The sequence below is a fragment of the Rousettus aegyptiacus genome, unplaced genomic scaffold (assembly GCF_014176215.1).
Source record: "Rousettus aegyptiacus isolate mRouAeg1 unplaced genomic scaffold, mRouAeg1.p scaffold_m13_p_11, whole genome shotgun sequence".
NCBI lineage: Eukaryota > Metazoa > Chordata > Mammalia > Chiroptera > Pteropodidae > Rousettus > Rousettus aegyptiacus.
The window spans coordinates 43319701-43345603 of record NW_023416286.1 but is presented as its reverse complement, the minus strand read 5'-3'; the positions used below and the strand labels follow the sequence as shown (position 1 = coordinate 43345603).

At 34.8% G+C, this 25903-nt stretch overlaps 1 protein-coding gene and 1 pseudogene across 1 annotated transcript in view; both read right to left on the bottom strand.

Annotated features, from left to right (window-relative positions):
• Positions 1-24488, bottom strand: part of LOC107501320 (A disintegrin and metallopeptidase domain 3) — an 80347-nt gene extending 55859 nt beyond the window's left edge. Inside the window, exons 1-6 of the mRNA XM_036228315.1 lie at positions 24412-24488; positions 23779-23861; positions 13492-13547; positions 11239-11317; positions 6636-6712; positions 5987-6164 (exon numbers count right to left, since the gene is read on the bottom strand). Coding sequence (XP_036084208.1) covers positions 5987-6164; positions 6636-6712; positions 11239-11317; positions 13492-13547; positions 23779-23861; positions 24412-24469 — 531 coding nt within the window. The 5' untranslated portion in view covers positions 24470-24488. The remainder of the gene's footprint in view (positions 1-5986; positions 6165-6635; positions 6713-11238; positions 11318-13491; positions 13548-23778; positions 23862-24411) is intronic.
• Positions 19641-22659, bottom strand: LOC118609407 (annotated as a pseudogene).
• Positions 24489-25903: the final 1415 nt, after the last annotated feature.

The window sequence follows — 25903 nt, the reverse complement described above, 5'->3', positions numbered from 1 at the left end:
TTTTGGATATTAGGCCCTTATCAGAGGTGTTGCTTGAAAATATATTTTCTCATTCATATGGTTGTCTCTTTACCTTGTTGACAATTTCTTTTGCTGAGCAGAGCTTTTTAGTTTGATGTTGTCCCATTCATTTATTTTAGCTTTTACTTCCCTTGCTTTTTAGGTCAAATTCATAAAATTCTCTTTAAGTCCAAGGTCCTTGAATTTAGTTCCTATGTTTTCTTCCATGTATTTCATTGTTTCAGATCTTAAATTCAGGTCCTTAATCCATTTTGAATTAATTTTGGTGTGTGTTGGTAGACAATAGTCTAGTTTTATTCTTTTGCAGTGACTTTCTAGTTTTCCCAGCACCATTTGTTGAAGAGGCTTTCCTTTCTCCATTGTATGTTTTTGGCTTTTTTGTCGAAAATTATTTGCCCATATAAATATTGGTTTACTTCTGGACTCTAGATTCTGTTCCATTGGTTATGTGTCTGTTTTACTGCCAATACCATGCCATTTTGATTACTGTTGCTTTGTAGTATCATTTGAAGCCAGGCAGAGTGATGTCTCCAGCCTTGTTCTTTTTTCTCAGGATGGCTTTGGCAATTCGGATCTTTTGTGCTTCCATACCAATCAGATAATTTTTTGTTCTATTTCTTTAAAAAATGCCAATGGGATTTTGATGGGGATTGCATTTTATCTGTATAATGCTTTAGATAATACGGTCATTTATATGTTGATTTTTCCAATCCATAACTTAGAATATTTTGGGTGCTTTTTTATTCATGAGTGACAATTTCGACTACCTTGAATTTCCATAATCTGTCTTTCATACTCAATTAGGCAGAGTTCCCAGAGAAACAAAACAGATAAGGTGCGTGTATATACATTTATTATCATTTATTATTGTTAGATTTATTGTAAGGAATTCACTTACATGATTATGGAGGTTGGCAACTTCACAATTTCTAGGGTGAGACTTCATACTGGAGACCAGGGCAAGATGATGCTGCAGTACCAGTCCCAACACTGTCAGCTGGAGAATTCTGTCTTACTCAGGGCAGGGTCACTTCTTTTGTCCTATTCAAGGCTTCAATTCATAGATGAGGTCCCTCTACATTTTGGAGGGCAGTCCGCTTTAGTCAAAGGCCACTAATTTATATTTTACTCTTATTCAAAAACACCCTTACAGTAACACCCAGGAAATTAGACCTATCTGGGCACAGTGGCTCAGCAATGTTAACACATAAAGTTGGTGACACATAAAAAATCAACGATCATACATTTATAGGTTTTATCTAACATCTTTTTTATACTGCTGCTTTCTCTATTTCTTTTAACCTAAATTTAATATTACAAATTGGGTTTTAGCCAGTAATAGTCTGTTATTCACTAGTTCTATTATCAATGTTTTTTTGATTTTAAAAAAGCTTTATTTTTCTCACATTTATTTACTAAGTACTTCTTGTGTTCTTTTAATAGACTATATAGAGGAAGATTAATAGAGTACTGAAGAACATATCTCTGGTTTTGAATTTTAATGCTGCAACTTACAAGAGGGTGTCCTAGAGTGATAATTTAAACTCTCTAAATCTCTGTTCCCTGATCTCAAAAGCAGAAAAGGGGAATTAACTCAAGAATTGTTGAAAGAAAGGAAAGACAGGCTATATGCAAAGCTCTTAGTGTAATATGTGGCACTTATGAGCCAGTAAATGAATAAAAAAATATCGACATTGTTTCTCATTCTCTTTGGATTTTGTATTTTCCTATACTAATTTATATTTATATTCATTCATATACTCCAGATGTATTTTTTTATTATTCTTTTTATTTTGGAAAACATGCAGTTCTTTTGAGTCAAAACTTTCTTGAACAAAGGGTAGAGATTAGTGACTTATACTATTCTTTGCTTATAGTATAAGAAATGTCTGATTATCCCGGAATGATGTTCACTCCTTCTCCAAGAGACGTCAAAGAAAGGCAATATGTATCAATATGGGGACATACATGCTCTTTTCCCTTTACTCATGACTAGATTCAAATAATCTAGCAGGGGATTCTTAGGGTCCCTGAGTCAAAGCCAGGAAATGAATCAAGCAGGAGAAGTTCATCCGCTTTAGTTTTTGCATGAGCAAGACATAAAGCTATGATAAGCCACTGAGAGCTGGACATTGTTCACTTCAGAATCTAGTGGTATTTGACCTAACAGTGATTCTCATGAAAAATACAGTTTGAAGACAGCTGCTTACCCAGTTGTTGTATCTTTTCAGTTGGTTGAAAGTTCACTATATTTGGCAACTATTCTTTTTATCTGTTTAACTGTGGTTTGTTTGTTTTGTACATTAGGAAGGACATTTCAAATTAGGGAGGAAAGAATGGTTTCAATTTAAAAAATCAATGATATAGTTCTGGCTGAGTAGAGAATTATAGATTGGAAATTACTTTCTTCATTTTAAGTAACTGTGTTAATGACTTTCAATGTCCAGTATGGCTGCTGAGAAATTTCATGCCATTCTGTACCGTTATACATGTATAAGAAACAAGATTTTTTTTCTATCAGTTAAGAAACTCAACTTAAATAATTCTGAAAATGTTTCCTGGATCTTTTTTTGTGATTTATTCAACTCAATTTTCTCTTTATTCATACTGGAACTCTTATTGTATCACCTATGTTTATATATTAAAATCTCATCTATAAAATTTCTCTGTCATTTGTCTTTGTACTTTCCCTTTTATGTGATTTCTGCAATTTGCATCTTGTGAATTTTTTATTCATTTTTTACATTTTTATTATTACACTTTTGATTTCCAAGAACTGTTATCTGCTGAATGTTATTTTTTAAATATGAATCTCTTCTTATTTTGTTGATGATATTTTCTCTCACCTCTCCAAGGACATGGTCATTTTTTTCACCCTCTATAGTTTTTGGTGTCTCAATCTTTAAAACTTTGAAGTTTTCATGTCTCTGTCTTCCACATTATATTGTTTCATCATATGTCTACTGCCCCTTCATATTAGGAATTGAGCATTTAACAGCTTATTCCAACACCTATGACCACATGTGACGTTTAGGGGCTTTTGCCTTCGTGAAGGGTAATTCGTCTGGCTTGTCGGTCAAAAAACCCTGCTGCCATATGATTAATTTTGATTCTTCTGGCTGATCTGATTCCCTCCTGGAGAGGCATCCATATACTTCTTAGAATGTGTAAGCCTGATTCCCCAAATCCAGTGCGCTAAGTATATTTTAGTCCCACTATTTTCAGTATGGTATTCTTCCTCTATTGTGACATACAATAGAACATGGGTGCCTGCTGTCTTCTATCACAGACTCCCAAAGGAAATGGCCTCAATTATCTGTCAGTTTACAACAAAGTTAATTGAATAGGAGAGGAAATCAGGATTTCTAAATACCTGAATAAGTGATGTTCAACCAATTCTCTTTGTAAGTCCACCGTTCAAATCACTTCCTAAGGTATTTGGACATGCAATTCCAGAAACATCTAAGTACTACTGCAGTTTCCTATAGTTCATCCCAATTGCCAGTTTAGGAATCAGCATTTTAGGGGCTAAGTCAGTTATCTATCTATATGCTATTCAGCTTTCATTGTTATAACACCTCTTCTGTTCAGTTTGTATTTGTACGTTTATGCCATTTTAAAAATTCCTTGTCACTTTAGTGAAGTTTAAAGAAAGGTTGAGGTAAATGCATGTGTCCAATATGCTTTTAAGAGATAAGTCTTTTCTCATTTTGTGTCTGGTTTCTAGGCTACTATTCAACTCTGGTTATGATGAATGTGTTCACTCTATTTATAAATTTACTTTCATAAATGTAAACCTGTGCCAAAAATATGTTTATATTATCTTTTTCTGTTCCTTTCTAAAATCTGTCATATTGAAGATGCTCACTTTGTTTAATCTGGGCTAGTTAAAACACTAGTGCATGTGAAAACATGTTTGACTAAACCTATAGATTTGAGCCTATCATATTCGGGATGCAAAGCAATTGTCAAGTTCCTCTACGAAAGTGCAAAATTCACTAACACATACCAATAGCCACTTATCTCCATTCCTGCAGTGATAGCCTTGGTTTTCCTTAGGTTCTGACATTTTAGTCTCCATTTTATTTCATTATTGAATTTTGTTTTGTATCCAAACTTTCCGTAATTACTTCCTGTTACCTGACTCCACTACATTAGAAAATCTGGTGAGCAAATATTAATAGTACTAGTAGCAATCTTTATTGATCACTTATATTTCTCCACACACTGTGCTAAGTAATTTCCATGTATAAACTTTTTTGATCTGAAATAATATAATAATTGGGTATTACTTTTATTATTGGCTTTTTTACAGATGAGAAAAGTTAAACACAAAAAGGTCATATTAGTTGTCAAAGTTCTTTTGGTTATACTGACAGACTTGGATTGCAAACCGAGGTGCTGAGACTGTATGTTATGTCTCTCTCATTCAATCTCCTTCTTACGGCTGATTGATTCACTGGAGGCGAATGGCTGCAAATGCAGTGTTATTTGTCTTTCCCAAAGCAGGCTTATCCCTTCTGTTTTTCCCAATGATACAGAAGAGTAGTCACGAAATTCTTTGAAATTTGTCAATTTACTTTATGAAGTAGTGCTCTATTTCATTTGCGAAAATTGTCTTCAATTGTGTCCCATGTCTCATATTGTATTGCTACATGCTGCTGTTTTCCAGAGCTGGCATTAAAAGTTGAGGTCACATCTTAGTTTCATTAGAAATGAAATTTTTGTCTCTATATATGATTATATTTTATCATTTTAAAGGTTTTCTAAAACGGCAGTTTTATTAATTTGTACTTGGACAAGTATCTTTGCCAAAATAATTAAAAGCAAATTAGAGCAACAGTTAGATGAAATTCATCATAAGTTAAATTCCAGTTTCATTCAGTACTATTTTGTTTTGCTTCTCTTTCACACGTTGTTCAATTTTGATGAGAATATGTTGACAGAGATTTATCTACTTAACCACTGATGACAAAAGAGTAAAATTGTACAAATATTCTTAAGGAAAAAGCAAAAAAACATTTGAAAATATGTCTACCCTTAGAAGCAAGTACTTATAAAGCAAAGTGTGATTGCCTCAAAATTTGGCACATTCGTAAAATTCATTTCTTGATTAAAGTAAAATTACACATATGTCAATATGACATAATTCTACAAAATACATGCAATTTAAATTTATGCTGAATATATGGAAAAGTGCTAAAGAGTATACATCAAAATGGTTATGGTGGATTTTGTCACAGCATTTACTTCTAAAAATGCATTATGGCATATTCTTATTTTCCTTATCTATGCATATATTTAATATTTTAATCAATGTTAAACAATGTTATTCATTTTAAAGTAATAAGTGTAATATAATAAATATAAATATGAATTATCCTCTTGAAAGCAAAAAGGAAATTGCAAAGAAACATATATAGTTAAATCATTTTTTAGTTAAAAAATCTATAAAGTTATAAATTATATTTATAAATAAATTGTTAAAATAATTGGACCACGTATTCCAAAATTTAAAGGGCATTATCTCCAGACAATGATATTTGGGATGCTTGCCTTTTCGACTTTTACATGTTCTGTCAAAATAATACATTTATACAAAGAAAAATATGTATTAGTAAGAAAAATACTGATTAAATAATAATCAGCAAATTTTGGTATCATTATATTAGTAAGAAGCAAATTCAGTAACAATAGAACCATATATATACATAAAAATATTTGCAATTAGAAAAATGAGAGAATTTTCATGTTTGAAGTATGTGTGTTTACATCTATATTTTCTAAATATTATATGAACTAACATAAAAGCATATGTTCATATAACATTTAAATAATTATCTTAAAAGAGGTTTTAATATAATCAATATCAGTTTAAATTAGTGTACTAAGTCTAACACATTTCAATATGAATACGTGTATCAAATTAAGCAAAAATGAAGATCTGAGAAAATTGGTTACTTACTTCTTGCTTCACAAGAATCCTGTAGGACTGATCTACCAACTGGGTCATAGGATAATTTTCTTCTATGGGGAGAAAATCAATTTTATTATTCTTTATTTGATAAAGCATATGCTCATATGTAGCTGCAGATTCCAGTGGTTCAATTCCATAACTGACTTTATCCAACTGCAATAATCCCCTGAATATTTAAAGACATAAATAGAAAACAGGGCAATTAATATAGATTTCCCACTGAGAAATATAAATCAACATTAAATAAAAACATTTTATAGAAATTTAAGAGTAGTCTTTATGGTCAAATTTAATCTAAGAATCATCCCATCTTAAATTAACTTTCAACCTAATATCATACTTTCTATTACAGCATTTGAGAGTCACTGTGGTTCTAGTGTGGCCAATAAATAGTGTGGCTAGTAGATATTCTTCATACTACTGGTCTCTTTCTACATAAATCTTATGAGTGCAAGCCTAGGATAGAGACAGCAAGAATAAGAAAAATAAGAGGAGGCTGAGGAAAATAAAGTATGTGAGGAGAAACACAATCGATGCCTATATTTTCTTGGCTTTCACTCTATAATTCAGGAATTTCTAAAAATTAAAGGTTTACAGAAGATTTTCAATCATGCATATCTATGGAATGTGCCATTACCTCAGTCCAGAACAGATACTAAGTGTCACAGCTGATTTTGGGACCTCTGCCGCATGTCCTTGATAAAAGCAATGTCCCTAAATGGGAATATATAAAGGTACATTCGTGAATGATTTATAAATAAAGTTTTAGGTTTTATCCTTACTGACTAGACATCATGATCATTCATATATGGCCATTAGCATAACAGTATGTAGCAGATATCCCATTTCCTTGTTATCTACCTGCAATCTCTTCTTCTTAACCCTCTTCTGTCCATGAATAATCATGACTCCTATTCTCCCGCCAACAATTCCTGCTGTAATTCTATATTGTAAAATTCTGACCAGCAGCTTTCTTATCTTTTCTTTCTCAGCCACGTTTCTTAAAGGTATAATCTATACCTGCTAATTTGATGTAATTAACAGCGCTAATTTGACTTCAACTGTGAACATTCCACTTGCTCTTTTTAAGTAAACAGAAAGTATCTTAAATGACATTTTCTCATATTTTCCTCTTTAATATTTCAACATTTTGATTATTCTTAGTTAAAACTCTCAGCCCTATGGACTTTCAAAGCATTACTCTTCCCAGTTTCTCCTCCGATATTTTCTTTCAGTAATTATTTCCTTCACTTCCCTTAAAAGTCTAGTGATGTCTAGAATCTGTCTTGTTCCTTTGTTAATTTCATGCTATTAAAACTTTAGCATTGTCCCGTTCTCCCCTATGAATTTGGTTATACATGTTTAGCTAATAGACATACATCTCCATCAGTAACCATTTGCTTTTTCTCAAAACTAGGCTTAACCACTATCTTCCACCCACTGACAATGGCTGAGTACACCCTGCTCCATTCCAAGCAATAGCTGCAGCTACCTCCAGCTGCACTGGTGCCAGCAGACATTGCAGCTACAAGCCTTTCACAAAGTAGAATGCAGAGCGGCAGACTCTACGGAGTCGCAGAAAGCAAGATATATTCTGCATCTCTTAGCCTTGCATCCAATCAGAGAAAATAATCCCATGAGATGCTTCCCAACACCTCCAACTCCAAGAGTGAAAGGTGGCTCAGGTAGGATCTTTCTTCACCGAGCGAAACTAGCCGAGATCGAATGGGAAGCACAGTGACATCTAGTGGCTGGAGGACAGCCAGAGAAAATGTTCTCCATTCCATGGGTACTTCATCGCCCAACCCCACCTAGCAACACAAGTTGGGACCAGCAAAGTACCTTTTACCATTATAGGCTGTACCAGCAAGATACAGCAGTATCCCCAGCAGAGCCAGACAAATGGAGTACAACAAAATAATACCAGAACACCCAAGAAAACTAAATTGTCATTGGAACAACAGACCACACCAAATCTAAACTTACACTGAGTGATTGCTTTCAAAAATAGAAGATTTAAATGTCAAGCAGACAATTGAAAATCATACTATACTAAGAACAAAGAAAATCACAGCAAAGTGAGAAAAGACAACCAACTGATGCCAGTATTGAGATGAGTCACATGGTGAAACTATCAAAGATTTTAAAACAGCTGTAAAAAATGCTTTAATTTAACAATGAAATTAAATTCTGGTCAGGAAAAATGGTGGAGTAGGAAGCCCTGGCTCCTCCATGCCCCAACAAACTTACCAATTCAGCCACAATTCACTGACAAATTTCCTTTGTGAAAAATCAAGAGCCAATTGAAAGGTTCCTGCACACCCCTAAAGAATGAAAAATCAGACTCACGAAGAGCAATAGGGAGTTTTGGGATACCTTTCACCAGACATTCTGCCCCAGAGCACTGCCATATGATCAGAAAGAAACACTCTAGCTCCCAGCTCGACCTGGGGAGTAAAGAGGTCGGTTTACATGTCCACTGTCCTAGTGTTTCTGAGGGGCCTACCCAAAGAATGCATATAGGTGTGACCAGTCCTGGAGCTCTGATGGGTTCAGGATAGTTGAGCTACCCAGGCAACGATGGACATGGTGGCTAGTAGACAGCATTGATTTATCCCCACCCCATTTGGCACACAGTGAGTAGATGAAAAATCCCAGCTCTCTGCTTCCCCCATGGGGAAGGAAAGAATTGATCCATACATGTAGTGCACTCACTTCAACCAAATTGCCCAAATACCTGCCCTCTGTCCCACCAATCCTGGAGTACTGATGGGTCCAGCATAATCTAGCTGCCTGAGAAAGAACACTGGAGGCAGCCTGGCGTGGTAGATGCCACTGATCCTCCCTCATGTCCAGCACAGAGAAAGCGGGGAGGAAAAAATGCCTGCTTTGCCCTGACGAGGGAAAGAGTTAGTAGAAGTCTCCAAAATCACTTTCCAGGATGATTTGTAGGGGTACTCTGCTGTACAAGGCCAGTCAGTGAAGACTGTGGGAGTCTTTTCATAAGTTGACACCAAAACAAAGAATTAAATAAGATGAAGAATTAGGAAAATATGTCTCAAACAAACAAGCAAAATAAATCTCCAAAACTAACCAAATGAAATGAAGTTAAATGATTTACCTGACAGAGAATTAAAAATAACTTTCATAAACATGTTCAGAGGTCAAGAGAACAATGCATAAACTTCTGATCAATGAGAGACTTCATGAAACGATGGAAAGACAAATTACAGCATGAGAGAAAATATTTGCCTACCACGTATCTGGCAAAGGACCTGTATTTAGAATATATCGATTGCTCAAATCCAACTAATCAAACTAGAAAATGGATAAAAGATATTTAATAGACATTACACAAAGAGTAACAAGTAAGCACATACATATGTTCAACTTCATAAACATATATTGAAAATATGATCAACATCATTAGTCATAAGGGAAATGCAAATCAAAATTACATGAGCTATTACTACACATCTATCAGAATGAGTAATTTTTTTTGTAAATATTAAAAAGGGATAAAACAGTAGCAAGAATGCAGACACTCTCTCATACTTTGCCAGTGGAAATGTAAAATGGTACAGCCAATCTGGTAAATAGTTTGATAGTTTCTTTGAAAAATATAAACATACAACTTACAATATGACTGGGCGATTATATATCTGGGGATGTATTCCAGAGAAATTAAAATTTACATTTCATCAAAATTATCAAATTTATGATCATAAAGCTTTAATGATGCTCCAAGATATTTATTTTCTCTATGACTAATACTATCTCCTTTCAGCCCTAATATTGATGGAATTATTTTTTATTCTGTATATGTCTTTTTATTAATTTTTATTCCTTTTACAGAACTAAATTCAAGGCTTTAACTTTTTCTATTCTTTTTCCTTTTTCTATCTCATTGATTTCTGCCCTCATCTGGATTCTTGGCTTACTCTACTACCTTGTAATCCTTTACAGAGTATGGCCTTTTTTCCTGGAAGGCAATTAATTTAGTGGTATTCCTCCTTGATCCTCTCACTGCTGGGCTTTAGGCTATGGAAGGAGGAATGGGGATGATAAATATATCTCTTAATCTAGAGTATGATCCTTTTTCCTAAGGATTAGTCTTTCAGGTCTCATCTGAATGCCTGGTCTCACTACTCCGCGTGAGTTGAAAATCTAACATCTCCCAGCAATATTTGATCTATATAGTATTACCTCTGTTTTACTCTCTACCCTTCAGTAAAATGTGGCACAGCACATGTGCAGCCTGATCCTCAGTCTAGGACTTAAGGAAAACTCCCTTCTCCCAAAAAAACATACATCTGATAGGTCCTCTTCATCTCTGGTCCTGGCTCGTGCAAGTCTCAGCTACTTCAGCAGTCTTGAACTCTAACTTTTAAGAGATCTGTTTGGTTCTAACTCCCTAGGCTGCGGTTAAGACATTACCCCCAGAGGGCCAAGTTCAATGTGAGACTCACCTTCTATACCTCCTTTCTCTCTGAGAGAAAATTCCTGATTTTCCTATTGCCAAATATCAGAAAACATACAGGTACATCATATACAGAATTTTGTTCTGCTTTCTACTTATAGGTGGTAAGACGTTGTACCACTTACCATGTATTTTAAGTTTATTATCTTTCAGTTGTAATATGGCAATTGAATCTGACCAATCACTTGTAAATAATTTGTTTCTTCCAAATATATTCTGGCATTATATAGATCACAGACTGAAGTTAACTTTCTCAAACACTTTGAAAAATTTCTTGACTCTCACCTGCATTTTGGGGAAAAATTTTAAATTCCTATGTTTCGCATATAAACATATTCCGGTTCTGTATCCAATATGCTTTTGCATCCTCACTTTCCCTGTGGTCATTCTATAAAATAATTTCCATTATTATGTCTACCACTCAGATCCTATGACATCTCAATTTAAACGTTCAGTGTTATTTAGGGTTTTTTTAGCTCCTTCGCCCATTTGTTGTTGTTGTTGGCTTCCTCACAAACTCCTAATAATAATTCTAGACAGTTAAAATGAACTTCTTGGATAAGTGATTCTTGAGTCCCAAATTCAAGAAATATTTGTTCTATTCAACACACTTTTATTGAAATTGCCACATTACGTTTGGATTTCTGATCTGTTTATCCAATAATTCTGGGGAATATAAAACATTCCTTTTTTCCTATCAAGGGACCTTAACTACATAAAAAATACATGTATAATTTACACAGCATAAATCAAAATTTACCTTTATCAATGAAGAATCTGGATACAATGTTCCTGATTTGTCGTATGCATATACAAGGAAATGAGGGTCTAAAAATGACCTAATTCAACCAAAATAATGACACTTCATTATAATAACATCATTAATAAAAGTAACTTCAAGAATCATAAAATTAAACAAAATTTACTTTCAATTATAAAAGCTCAAATATCCAAAATTAAATGGACCCATCTCATCATTATCTATCTTGCTTTCTGAAAGCATCTCATGAATATAAGAAAAAATTATAACCATTATAACCAAATACAAGTACAGATGCTATGATAAAGCAGATTTATCTGTATTAAAAATTGAGGCTACCAGATTCTCACCATAGAATTTCATGCCATCCTCATATTCTATCTTAGGAAAATAATCTCAAAGCTTTCTAACTAAATAATACCTGAGTCAGCATAAAATTGCAACAAAAGGAAAAATAAAAAGACTGTAGTGATAAAACTTGAAAAATGCAAAACAGTTGTTTAGAAAGGTAGCTGAAAGCACTGGAAAATGGAGATAGAATACATTAAAAAAGAATCAGTCAGAAATGAAGACAGTACCTGAAATGAAGAATACATTGAATCAACAGAAGATTAGATATAGCAGAGGATCAAAAGCAATTGGAAAGATAAGGTAGCAGAAAACACCCAATCAGAACGATAACAAAAAAGAATCTAAAAAATTAATTATAATCAAGGGTGTCCACGTTCATATCATACCAGTACCAGAGGAAAAGAGAGAGAGTAAGAAATTGATAAACCCATTTGAGGAAGTAATGATGGAAAACTTCCCTAACCTGGTGAAGAAAATGGACATACAAGTCCCGCAAGCTCAAAGAGGACCAAACAAGGTGAACTCAGAGAGGCCCATACCAAGACACATCATAATTAAAATGCCAAAGGTTAAAGACAAAGAGAGAATCTTAAAAAGTAACTACAGAAAGGTGAACTCAGAGAGGCCCATACCAAGACACATCATAATTAAAATGCCAAAGGTTAAAGACAAAGAGAGAATCTTAAAAAGTAACTACAGAAAGAGACCTCCCATAAGACTGTCAGCTAATTTCTCAACAGAAACTTTGCAGGAGACAAGGAATGGAAAAGGCGTATTCAAAGTGATGAAAAGCAAGGACTTACAGCCAAGATTACTATGCCTATTAAGGCTATCTTTTAGAATTGAAGGACAGATAGACCTTCCTTTAAGGAGTTCATCACCACCAAACCAGTATTACAAGAAAATGTAAAGGATCTTCTTGAAAAAGATCAAAAATATGTATTAAATGGCAATATCTACATACCCACCAAAAATTACTTTAAATGTACATGGATTAAATGCTCCAAACAAAAGACATAAGGTAGCTGTATATATAAGAAAATAAGACCCATACTTATTCTGTCTACAGGAGACCTCTCCAGGTCAAAAGACACACACAGACTGAAAGTAAAGGGATGGAAAAACATATTTTATACAAATGAAAACAAACAAAAAAGCTAGAGGTAGCAATAATTATATCCGACAAAATAGATTTTAAAACAAAGCCTATAACAAGAGACAAAGAAAGACCCAGCAATTCCACTTCTGGGTATCTATAAGAAACCCAAATACTCTTGTGAAAAGACATATGCATCCCTGAGTTCACTGCAGCGTTATTTACAGTAGCTAAGAATGGAAGTTACCTAGTGTCTATCAGTAGACAAATGGATAAAGAAGAGATGTTACGTGTATGTAATGGAATCCTACTCAGCCATGACAGAGAAAGAAATCTTGTCATCTGCAATAATGTAGATGGACCTAGAGGATATTATGGTAAGTGAAATAAGTCCGACAGAGAAGGACAAATATCATATGATTCCACTTATATGTGGAATCTGAAAAACAGATGAACTGACAAAGCAGAAACAAACTCATAGATACAGAGAACAGTTTAGTGGTTGCTAGATGGGAAGGAGGGGGTTGGAGGATGTGTGAAAAAGGCCAACCGTGAGGATGTAGAGCCCAACATAGGGTGTATAGCCTCTAATCCTGTAATAACTATGTATGGTTTCAGATGGGTACTAGGCTTATTGGGTGATTATTTTGTAAGGTATATAAATGTCCAATCACTATATTGTATACCTAAAGCTAATATAATGCTGTATGTCAACTGTCACTGAAAACTAAAAAAAAAAAATTTTTAAAGACCAAGAAAAAATAACAACAGAAAACAACTATATGAAAAGAAAAATGTTCACTTACTGTCTTTTAAGATGGAGAGTATATGTTTGTCGGTCAATTTTGATGGCATAAGTGACCTACAGCAACATGTTCAGAGATAAAGTAATTATTAGAAATATGAAACTCTTAAAGTCAAAAGTCACCTACTTTTTAAATGTACTTTGTAGTAGAAACAGATTGTATCAAACACACCTCAAAATTATACATATATAGTTCTATTTCTTTCTTTCTTCAATCTTGGTAAGTAAGATAGAAAATCAAGGAGTCTAAATCTATTTCAATATTAGAAGCATTAGTCATTAGCTTGTATTAAGTATCATAATTAATTTTAATTTAAAAATAATTTCCAATAGAAATGCTGTGTAACCTTTGAAGAAACTTGAATTTTATTATCTTTTTTTCTAGTTTGCGGTTTCTAGCACAAATAAATTTAGAATTAAATAATGCAATGCAAGTCCCGTTTTAAAATTAAAGGAAGTGTCCCATAGCTGTCAGAAGCCCTACCTACAGACAGACTTTGTCTTGCTATTCTCCTTAGGAATTGCCTCACAACTTTTGGGAACAGCTCACATTTAGCAAGAAGCTCCCTCATCCCACCTCCCGATATTATGATGGGGCATGCCAGCTCCCCACTTGTTGAGACTCAGTTGAGTCTCCCTCTCCCCATTCCTGCTTTTTTCCCTCTCTTCCCACAGGACTCATCACAAGGGCATACCCTAATAAACTTCCTTCATGCAAATCCTCTCAGCGACTGTATCCCAAAGAATCCTCTCTGGGACATCATGATTAAACATATGCAATCTTTTGGGGTTGCACATAGTTAATTTTGGTAAATGTTCCATATTTGCAAAGGACACAAATTTTTCATTGGGTGTAGTTCTCTGTAAATGTCATTTTCAACTTTTTCTGTTCAGTCTTCTGTAGACTTACTGGTACTGAAAAAGGTATGTTGTTGGCATTTCCCAAAATTACTCTGCATTGCTTTTTTCTCCTTTTAACTTATAGGGGTTTTCTTTGCTTACATTTTTGGAACTTTGTTGTTGGGTGTTAACAGGTTTAGTATGGTGTTATTTCAGGATAAATTGGTCACTTTATCCATAATAAGGTATCTTTTATCTCTAGAAGTGCTTCTTGAAATTCTATTTTGTCTGATATTAGCATAGTTGTACCAACTTACTTTCAATGTTTTCACTATTTTATTTTAAATTTTTATTTATTTTGATCTCGTAGGTAGTTTTTTTTTTAATTTTCATATTCACCTAAAATTTAGTGATGCATTCTAAAGGATAAAAGCAAGTATCAATTTCCAGAGCTTTGCCAGTATGAAAAATGCCTCCCAAATGTGATTTCATGATGGGTTTTATAAGTATATTTGTGTGCATATGCATACAATAAAAAAAAAAAAAACAGATTTCAGTAGTATTTCTTTTAGCATTCCATCTTTATTTTTTTGTTTTGGCATAAATCTGTATAATCTGCTTTCTACACTCTGGACATTAGATAATGGCATCACCATATGCCCAGATAGTTAAGACAAAACCTGGTCTATGTAATAACTAGACTATGTCTTGTCTTCAAAACCATATTTGTTTTATATTTCTTTTCCTTGATTTTTATATTGTAAATGGTCTGTAGTCTGGCCCTAAAACAAGATGCTGCACTGATTAAGCAAAAAGCATTATATCTGTTATAATCTACTTTTGTTGATGCTGCCTTTTGCTTAGATTTACTAAAATCACATTGAGTTTGTTCTCTTCTAAAGTGAGATATTGTGTGAGTAGGTGGTGAGCATGTGTGTGGACACGTGTGATTAATTTCTAAAATTCTCTTTCTGGATGTATTAATTAATTTTTTTAACAATATATTAGTGTGGTGAGTTAGTTTAATGCATTTTTTTAGTAATGACATATTTCCACAGAGAGAACATCTACTCAGTCATAATGTTTTGCAATTATTTGCGAATTTTGCTTTTTAATTATTTTTGTAAGTAAAAGAACCTAGAACTCCCTTTGTCATACTTTATTTGTCCTCTATATAACAACATTACATTTTAAAATGATATTGCATAATCTGAAGGATTAGCTAATTTATCTTCTATTCTCCGAAAAAGATACCTTTCTTTCCTTGAATATTGTGTAAAGCCATAAAACCATTGGACTAGTAGGATTTTGAATTATGAATTCAAATACTTTCATGATTATAAGTACAACCTACAATGAGATATCATATTTCTACCTGAGTCAAAAGAAACATGAGTTTTGTATCCCACGTATGAGCAAAATCATATGATTCACATTTTTGATGTCACTCATGAAAGATATAAATCTGAAAGCAACAAAAGAACAAGACAAACAGACTCATGGACATTGACAACAAGTTAATGGTTCCCAGAGGAAGGGGGGAGGGGGAGGTACTTAAGGGTAAAGAGGGTCAAAGATATGGTGATGAAAGGAAATTTAGTTTTGAGTAGTGAACCCACAATGCAATATATATATGACATATTACTCAATTGTACACTTGAAACCTATATTATTTACCAATTAAATTTAATAAAATAAAACAAAATTATGGGCAGAAAAACAAATTTCAACATGGCAGACTTAACAAACCATATCGATAACCATAGAAAAAAAATTTTGATAAAATTTCTCTACCCACGTCCTATGTTCTATACATGCCAATTAAAGTCAAGGTGACTATTAGTATTTTAAGGCTTCTAGATCCCTGTTGATTGTCAATCTGATTTTTTTATCATTTACTGAGTTTTTAAATCACTAATATAATTATGGATTTGTCTACTTTACTCACATCTATAGGTTTTTAATTCACATTCTTGATACATTCTTAGTAGATGCAAATATTTTTAGTTTTATTATGCCATCATGATAAAGTAATTTGTTTATCATTATGAGATGCCACTACTCATCCTGGTAATATCCTTGTTCTTCAGTCCACCTTCCTGATATCAATTATTAACTCGTGCTTCCTTCTGATTTGGATTTTAGTAAAATATGTTTCTATTCCTTTATTTTAATCTATTCATCTCTTACACTTAAAGAGCATTTCTTGTAGAAAACTTTCAATTTTTTCACCCATCATTATAATCTCTGACTTTAATTGCAAAGTTTACACCAATTACTTTTAATAAAATTCATGTATCAGAGTAGAAGCCAACTCTCTTGCTGTTCCTTTACAGCATACCTTATCTGTTCTTTCTCCCATTTTCTTTCTTCTATAGTTTTCGATGGGATTAGATATATCAATATAAACATATTGATAAACTTATAAACATGATCTATCAATATAAACTTTAATATTTACACATGTGCATATTTATACACATCTACACACATGTGCACACACATCTCATATCTGTATTTCTGGGAGTATGCACACATATTTTCTGGCTTGGGCCACTGAGTTATATATAAGCAATGAAACCTCAGTAGCAGTTAGCATACCAAGCATACAGAGATCGGATTCTAAACACCATTTTCCACTCCCCACTAAGAGCACATAGTTTCTTTAATTATAAATTAGCTAAAGTCCAATTAATGAGATATACTGAACAGTAAAGAAGAAAACAGGGTAAGAACTGAAAAATTTAATAGAAAAAAGGGCTTACAGAGATAATAAAAATTGATAGGTTTAAACCCAACTATATTAAGAATTTGAATTTGTAATTAAAAATTTTCTCAAAGAAGAATCTCCAGGTCCAGAGACATTCATTCAATTTGTGATCTCTACCAAACATTCGAATAAGGAAAAAAATGCTAATCTTACAGAAATTCACGGAATATAGGCAGAACCCTTCCCACCTAATTTTATGAGGCAGTGTAATCCAGATACTGCAACAAGGCAACTATATTCCAAGGAAGTGAAACACTTCTCAAGTTCATAATTAAAAAATCTTGAACAAAATACTCACAAATTATATCCAACACACTTCAAATTTATCATGACAAAATGGCTCTTATTTCAGAAATGAAAAGCTGATTCACTACACTGACAGAAATGTATATATAAATGCACACAAAGTTATGTATACTAATATGCAATTGCAGATAAATCGATCTATCAAAAAAATAAAGCTTCCTGAAAACTAATAAAAGACATTTGAGAAATCTAGAGCCAACACCATAATCATTTTTGAAATATTGTTTCCTCCTCCAGTAAAAAAGAACAAACACAAAAGCATCAATAAACTAGATGAACTATTACCTGCTATTTAATATCATATGGGATTCCAGCACAAAAGAAGACTGAAATATCAGGGGAAAAAGAACAAAATTGTCCTCATCGGGAAATGATATGAATTCAATACATAGACAAGAAAGGGGAACAAAAAATTATTATTAATGACAGTGATTATTTGCAAAATTAATATACTTAAATATACAAAAGTCAGTTTTATTTCTATAAAATGAGACAGAAAGAGTTATAAATAACACTTACCAAAGCATCAGAAAGCATAAAAAGATATCCAGACTCTACATAAAAAATACAAAGCATGCCAGAGAAAATTAAATAAGACCTAAATAAATGAAAAAGATGTACCAATTTCATGCATTGGATGTACTGATATTAAGATTTTATTTCAATCAAAATTGACTTGTAGTTTGAATGTTTGCTTAATGGTAAAATTCGGCAAGGTAATTTTAAGTTTATATGTAAATGCAAATGATCTAAATGACCTATAATACATAAAATAATTCTGAAGAAAAGCAAAAAGTAGAAAGACTTAAAACATTAAATTTCAAGACTTACTCAAAAGTTATAGTAATTAATATAGGGCATAACTTATGTTAAGACTATTATAACACCTAAAAAGAATTAGGCTAGAATAATCTACAAAAGAAATATATTTTTGACAGAGGTACCTATTTAAATTAATGGGAAATGGCTGATATTTTCAATAAATAGAGGTAAGTCAATAACCACTCATATGGGAAAAAATGACCCTTGACCCCTGTACCATATCATTAAAATTAATTTAGACATAATCACCCCAAATGTGAATATCTAAACTATAATTATAAAGTTTCTGGAAGAAAATATAGGAGACTATTTCCACAATCCATATTGGCCAATAATTATTAAGTACAAGACAAAAGGAACAGCCATAGAATGGTTATTACTTGGACACTATCAAAATTAAAAACTTGTTCATCTAAAGATATGATTAAGAATGTTAACACACAATCCCCAGACTGAAGAATGGTATTTGCAATTCACATCCAATTGGACCAATAACGCTCTATAAGTCACTCATCATCATTATTCATCATAGGATGCCAAATAAACCAGAAGCATAAAGAAAAAGGAATAAAAGGAATAAAATTAACAAAATTGCAAACAACAAGAAAAGAGTGAGAATGCCAAGTGTCGGTGCAGATATGGAACAATCAAAACTCTCGTACACTGCTAATGGAAATGAAAAATATTATAACCATTAAAGTAAATGATCTACCACATTCGTATCAATTTAAATGTGTGCATACTCTATAAATCAGCATTTTACCACTAGAAATATACACATGAACGCATACATCAACAAAACACATCTTTCTGTAGAGCAGAGTTATTCATAACGGCTACAAACTGGAAACAGTCCCCACTTCCAGGTTAATATTTCAATTTTTAGCATGCTATGCAGCTGAAAAATTTATGAACTAATTCATATATGCATCTATGTAAATGAATCCCCAAAATAGAACGTTCGATGAAAGAATTCGGACACAAAAAATAGTACTACTAAATAATTCCTTTCATGTGACGTTCAAGACAACAAAATAGTGAAGGTGGTAGTTATGTCTGAAAAAAACACAAGGGAACTTTCTGTTCTGGGTGAGAGTACACAGGAGTTTAGATGTACAAATAAATTTCAGATTTGTGTATTTTGATATAATTATGCACATTTATTTCACCGGGGTTTAGGACTTTTAATTTGTCCCAAATTTACTGAAGGAAAAATACAATAAAACATTCTGCTTTCCTTTACAACCCAACCAGAAACAAAACAAAACAAAACAAAATTATGTGTAAGTAAAAAAATGGTTTGGTACAAAGGAAGTAACAATATAAATTTAAAACTTATGGATGAAGGTTAGCACTAACACTCACCTCTTTAAGAAGTTTATATGAATATATAAATATGCAGCCAAACCAACAGGGGATCTCCCTTGAAGTGGTATCTATATGGAGTTCCAAGTAAACCACAGGGCCCTATATTTTCTTGGAATGTCCTTAGAAGGCTCTGTCATTGATCAAGTAACAGAGTAAAAACTTCCTTTCAAATGGAAGAGGTAAAGACAGGGATTGAAAAAACTATTCAAAATTCTTTTCCTTTCCTTTAGGCTCGAAGTCTCCTCCTCCTCCTCTGCCTCCTCAGAAGCCTCCTCACCCTCCGAAGCCACCCCGGCCTCTGCCACCAAATCCACCATGGCCTTTTTTGCCACAGCCTTTGCCTCCAAAGCCGCCTCTGCCTCCGCCAGGACTCCCGAAGGCATCTTCCTCCTGAGGATTGGCCCAGTCCTAAGTAACTGTTTCCATCCATTTCACCATCTTCCATGGCCTCTTTGGCGGCTTCGTTATCTTCCTCACAATTGAAGGCTGCAAAACCAAACCCTTTGAAAGATCCAGCCTCCTAGCTGGTGATTACTCTTGTCCAAACAGACCTTTAACAGAGTTTTGGATGGCTGGCTTCTTGCTTTTAGATGATCCCCCAGGTCCTTGCAACTCTAGCATGATTGCTCTACCCTCAATTCCTCTTTTATTACAGGAATTTAAAGCTTCTTTACAACTTCAAATGAAGCATATTCTATAAATGTACACCCTTTATATTTGCCCTTTTTGTTCTGGGGCACTTAGATAAAGTCGCCTACTCAAATACTTACTGAAGAGTTTCTTCTGTTGCACTGCAGCAGAGGTTGCTTGATGTGATTCACCACATCAAGTTCTATTCTCTCCACTGCTATACTCTTGACCTCAACCTTTTTCTCTGACATAGTACAAGGAAAAGGATTGCCCATTTCTCTGCTCCTTGCTTGTCTTCCAATGTTTTCTCTCCCATCAACTTCTGTCTTAAATTCGATGTAAGCAATATCTTTACTCTTTCCATCCTTGCTGACTAATCTGATCTCCATAGTATCTTCAAACACTTCTTTTAAGCCAGTGAGTTCCAATGCTTTTTTCAGGTCTTCAGCAGATTGAAAATCCACCTAGGCAAACTTCCTAGACACACCAATTCTGACATCCACACAGCAAGATCATTTTTAGCAAAAATGAAACTGATACCAGTTTTCAAATCAGAAGCAGATTAGTTGACGTTCAGGTTTCCAACAAAGAGACTGAAAGATGGAGTGATTCTGTGGCTTCTGCTTTCTGTTTCTTGGCTTCAGGAGCTGCTTCTTCTTTGGACATTTCCTTCTTATCTTTTCCAGGTGCTTCTTTGACAGGCTCTTTCTCTTCTTCCTCCTTCTCATCTTCTCCTCAATGGTATCCACTTCATCTTCATCCAATGCCGTACTCTTCACCTTCATGGGAACAGCTTTTGCAGGAGCTTTCTTGCCTTTGGCTTGCTACAATCCCCACAGCTTCTTCTTCAGAGACATCTTCTTCCTCTGCATCCTCCTCACTGTTCTTCTTGCCATTCTTTGCTCCCTTGGCTGCTGTGGCTGCTCCCTTCTTGCCAGGTATTGCTACTGTTCTAGCTGGTGTAACTGCTGCCTTTTTGTCAGGGTGACAACTGCTTTCTTTGCTGGTGTAGTGACTGCAAACTTTTTAACTGAGGAAACCATCATCCTCTTATCTGGAGTTGTGGTAGCTTTCTTGCCTTTATTCTGAGGAATGATAACCTCTCCTCCGAGGCTCTCATCTTCTTTATCTTCTTACTCTTCCATTGGGGGGAAGAGACATTTTCTTGGGGTCACCTTGGTTTGACTAGCCTTTTGTGCACCCTCCTTGCCTGAGTGGAGATCCTATAGGCCGCTGGCCTTCAAACAAAATAATCTGGCCACTTCCCACCTCGTGGCCAGGTCCCCTCTAGAGAGACACCCTAATTATACAGAATCAGTATAGCCTGTAATTAGAGGCAGGGAAGAGAGTATCAGTGCTGTTATTTCCTTGTAGGTCAGTACTATTTTTCTGCGTTTAACTATTTTGCTTAAATAATTTATTAACATATATTTTGGGGATTTTTATTACTACTTTGCATTAATCTCATTTCTGATATAACATATTTTTTCCTTCTCCTTTACATTTTCCTTAGTCTATCTCATCAAAATATCTGTTTTATATTCTTTGCAAAAATCAACTTTTGACATTGTGAATCTGGGATATTTTAGCTTAACTTTCTATCATTAATTCTACTTCTTAATTTTAGTTACATCTTAACATTTTTAAGGTTATATTTTTTGACTTCTAATTTTCATATTTTTTGGTTTACTTAAGCATTTGAAGTTATAAATTATACCCCTATACCATCTTAAGAGCATAACTCAAATTTTGGTTTGTAATTTCTTTATTCTTGTCCATTATTTATTATTTAATATCCATTATAATTTATGATTTCTTCAACCCATGAATTATGTACGAGTGTATTTTTAAATTACCACATACATTTTCCAGTCTCTTCGTTAAGTTTTAAATTAAATTGTTACCACAGTTCTGTACGATTTTATTTTTCACTTTTTTAACTTGCTATTGTAAATTTTGTTAAATGACCTATATATTCTAGAGAAGAATACAAATTACTCTGTAGACAGAGCTGATTTGCTGCTGGATTAGAAAAGCTCTAGCCTGATTTCTGTGATGCCTACAAGCCTGAATGTTTCTGACTCTTAGTTAAAAAAAAGGCGATGAGATTTATAATGCACCATTTAGGTTTCAAGAGTCCCCTGGCCAAGGTTAGCTTCCTTAGTTTTCCCTACCTACTTTGACAAGGCTGAGAACTCCTTACAAAGCTTTCAGTGACTTTGGCTAGAGTCACTGAAAGCTTTGTAAGGAGTTCTCTCAAGGCCCAAATTCTTTCCATTGGTCTTGTTATTTCAAGTCACAGACTCAGCATGTTCCAGGAGCAGAAATTGGATTCATGGAGAGCTGACTGTTGGATGTTTCTTCGATCCTGATATTTACCTGAATTCTTTCTCTTGCTGCATCATATACTTTGCCATTAAAGGAAAGCCTCATGTGTGATACCTTGTGGCAGGGGTCCCCTGTCCCTAGGCTCTAGATAGGTTTGGGTCCGTGGCCTAGCAGTAACCCAGCCTCACAGCAAGAGGTGAGTGGTGAGCTACCCAGCCACATTTCATCTATATTTGCAGCACCTCCTCAATTTTAGCTAGCATCACCGCCTCAACTTCACCTCAGACCACCAGGCATTAGATTCTCATAGGAGCACTGGTCCCTGGTGCCAAAACAGTTGAGGACTGCTGCCCTGTTGGGTCTAGTCAGTTCTAACAAAGAGCGGAAAGAGGAAAACAGTACATTCACTCCATGGGTTCACTTTTATAAACATATATCCATGAAATAAAATGGTTATTTTTGTTGTCCAAATTGCCTTTATATTTTTATGATATGTCAACCAACATTGGAGAAAAATATTTTAAGATCTCACTATGAAAATGGATCTGAAAATTTCTCCCTCCAGTGCTATCAGTTTTTGTTTTATATGTGCTGAGAGCATTTTATTAAATTCATATAAATTTAGAATTGTTATACATTCTCACTGAACTATTTTAAGTAATGATGCTTATCACTCATAACATTTGCATGAAAATGTGTGTATTAAGTGTTTGTGCATTCAATGCTTTTGTTTTTTCCCTGCTATTATCATGGATATTCACGTTTTCTTTTTGTTAGCATTTTCCAAGTATACATTATACTCTCCTAAACAATTAAACCTCTCTAGATATTTATATTTTTGGTGTAATAGCTTTTACAAACACATTCTCACTGGATTTTTTTGGTGAGCAAAAGGAGATAGTCAGATAGACCATACAATTTATAAAACTTGCCTTGTGTAATAGTTTTTTCAGTTGCCAATTCAATGTTCTTCTCAGACTTGCTACTGAGATGCCAACCTTGGATTCCTATCAGATCACTGTGTAACTTTATAATTTCATAATGTTCATATATTATTTGGGAAATGGAAAACAAATCAAAAAACTTGCTCTCATTCAGACAAAATAGTTCTTTAACAGTAATAGAACAAGAAAGATGTGTGGATTCATGTGGGTCATGTAATCCAGGAAATAGAAAACACTCATTAAAGCAAACAAACAAACAAAAAAGCTATTTCTTAATTACTTGCGTTTCTGACATATCGCCATCCTTGGTGTTGGTCCCAATTTTCTCTGGCACTGTAATTTGCAGAAGTGATGCTTCAGAGTCTACAGTAAGGAAAACGTGTGTGAGCATTCCCAGAATATAGAGCATTCTTATTCTTCACATACTTGTCCTCTCCTATCGCAGTACTCTCTGAACTTCCCAGACCCAACACACACACACACACACACACACACACACGCACGCACGCACACGCACACACGCACACACGCAAACACACACGCAAACACACACAGGCAAAACCATATGTTGTACGATTCCAGGAGTCGTCTCCGCTAGAGTATTACACCCTACTGCTCTCCAGAGACGCTTGGGACTCGGTGACCTCAGCCCTCCCTACATAAGTTAGTGCTGGTCTGAGAACCTCATCTAGGCTCTCTCCTTCACCCTCCTCCCCAGAAGCAGGGCGCCCTCTCCTGCCGGTACAGGGTCAGGTAAGTGAGGGACAACTATTCCAGGAGTGCTCTCAGCCCTCCAATCATCAGGACTAGCAGGACCCTGAAACTAAGAGAGCTCCAACGGAAGACTGGGCTCTCCCCGGCCGGGCCCAGGATTCTGCAGCAAGGAGGGCACCGCTCGGCAGCCCCAGCTTACGATGGTCAGTGGAGGTCAGCCGGCCCAAACTTAAGAGGATCAGTAAGAGAGACAGCATGGCGTGGCCGGCGGGCCTCTTCGCGGTGATGGCAGTTGGCAGCGGATTGGAGTCAGCTCGAGCGCAGGCGCGGTCGCTTGCCCCACGGGGCGGCTGGAGGGCTCAGCTGCTCAACCCCGCCCAACCCAGCTGGCCGCGCATCCAGGCCTATTTCTCAGGGAACTGGATTCCTACCCACGCGTTTATTTTCCCGAAATTTAACGTTTTATAAAAAGCACTTTCTCCTCCGGAAGTAGAACATTAATTTGCTTTTGAAGTTCTTGGCAATAGTAAGGGTCCATGTCATAGCTTTCTGGTTCAATGGCACCAGAAATGGTGCAAAGGATTTAGAAATTCACAGCATGCTTAACCACAATTGCCGATTTTAACCGCATGTAATGGGGGATTTCTGCTTAAGTTGCAGATAAAAAAGTACACACAGAGAGAGATTGTGAAAAAAATGTAAATCAATTCTTCAATTGCCGATGAGTTTGTTTCTTAGAAAAGTCTTTGGTTAAAGAATCTGAATTAATCTATATATTTTTGAAGATAATATAGCTATTTTTACTATGATGATTCTCCCAGTCCATGAACACGAACATCTTTCTACTTCTCTGTCTCTTCTTCAATTTCTTTTTATAACATCTTATAGTTTTCAGGGTATAAATCCTTCACATCCTTTAAGTTTATTCCTAAGTAATTTACTCTGTTTCTTCCAATTCCAAAAAAAATTTTTTTCATTTTTTTCTAAAATTTCATTGTATATAGGAACACATTGGATTTTTGTGCATTGATTTTGTATCCTGCAACAATATTGTATTTGTTTATTGTTTCTAAGGGTTTTGGTACCGTCTTTAGGGTTTTCTATATAAAGAATCACGTCGTCTGGAAAAAGTGACAATTTGACTTCTTCGTTTCCAGTATGGATGGCTTTCATTTCTCTCTCTTGCCCGATTGTTCCAGCTAGGACTTCCAATACCATATAGAATAAGAGTGGTGAGAGTGGGCATCCTTGTCTTAGTTCTGATCTTAGGAGGAAAAGGTAGCCAAGACATAGAAACACCAGAAGTGTTTTTCTATAGATGATTAGATGAAGAAGGTGTGGTACCTGTAATGAAGGACAGGGCAAATTTCTCTGGGTGGGTGGGGGAGGGTGGTGCTCAAGCCCTGTAGAGAGAGAGAGAGAGAGAGAGAGAGAGAGAGAGAGAGTTAGTTCTTGACTAAGGACAAAAAAGAAATTCAAGCATACACCACAGTTGAGTGAAAAAGAAAGTTGATTAGAGAAGGAGTAATGCTCCATAGACAGCGTTGTCTCCTTTCAGAGGCAAGAAGTGAATGAGACTAAGAAAGACTCAGAGGGACACAGAGAGAGATATTAAGAGGGACCGAGAAAAAGTCAGTGAGAGAGACTCCAAGGGTTCAGGAAATTCAGCTTATAAAGCATTCTTACTTTCT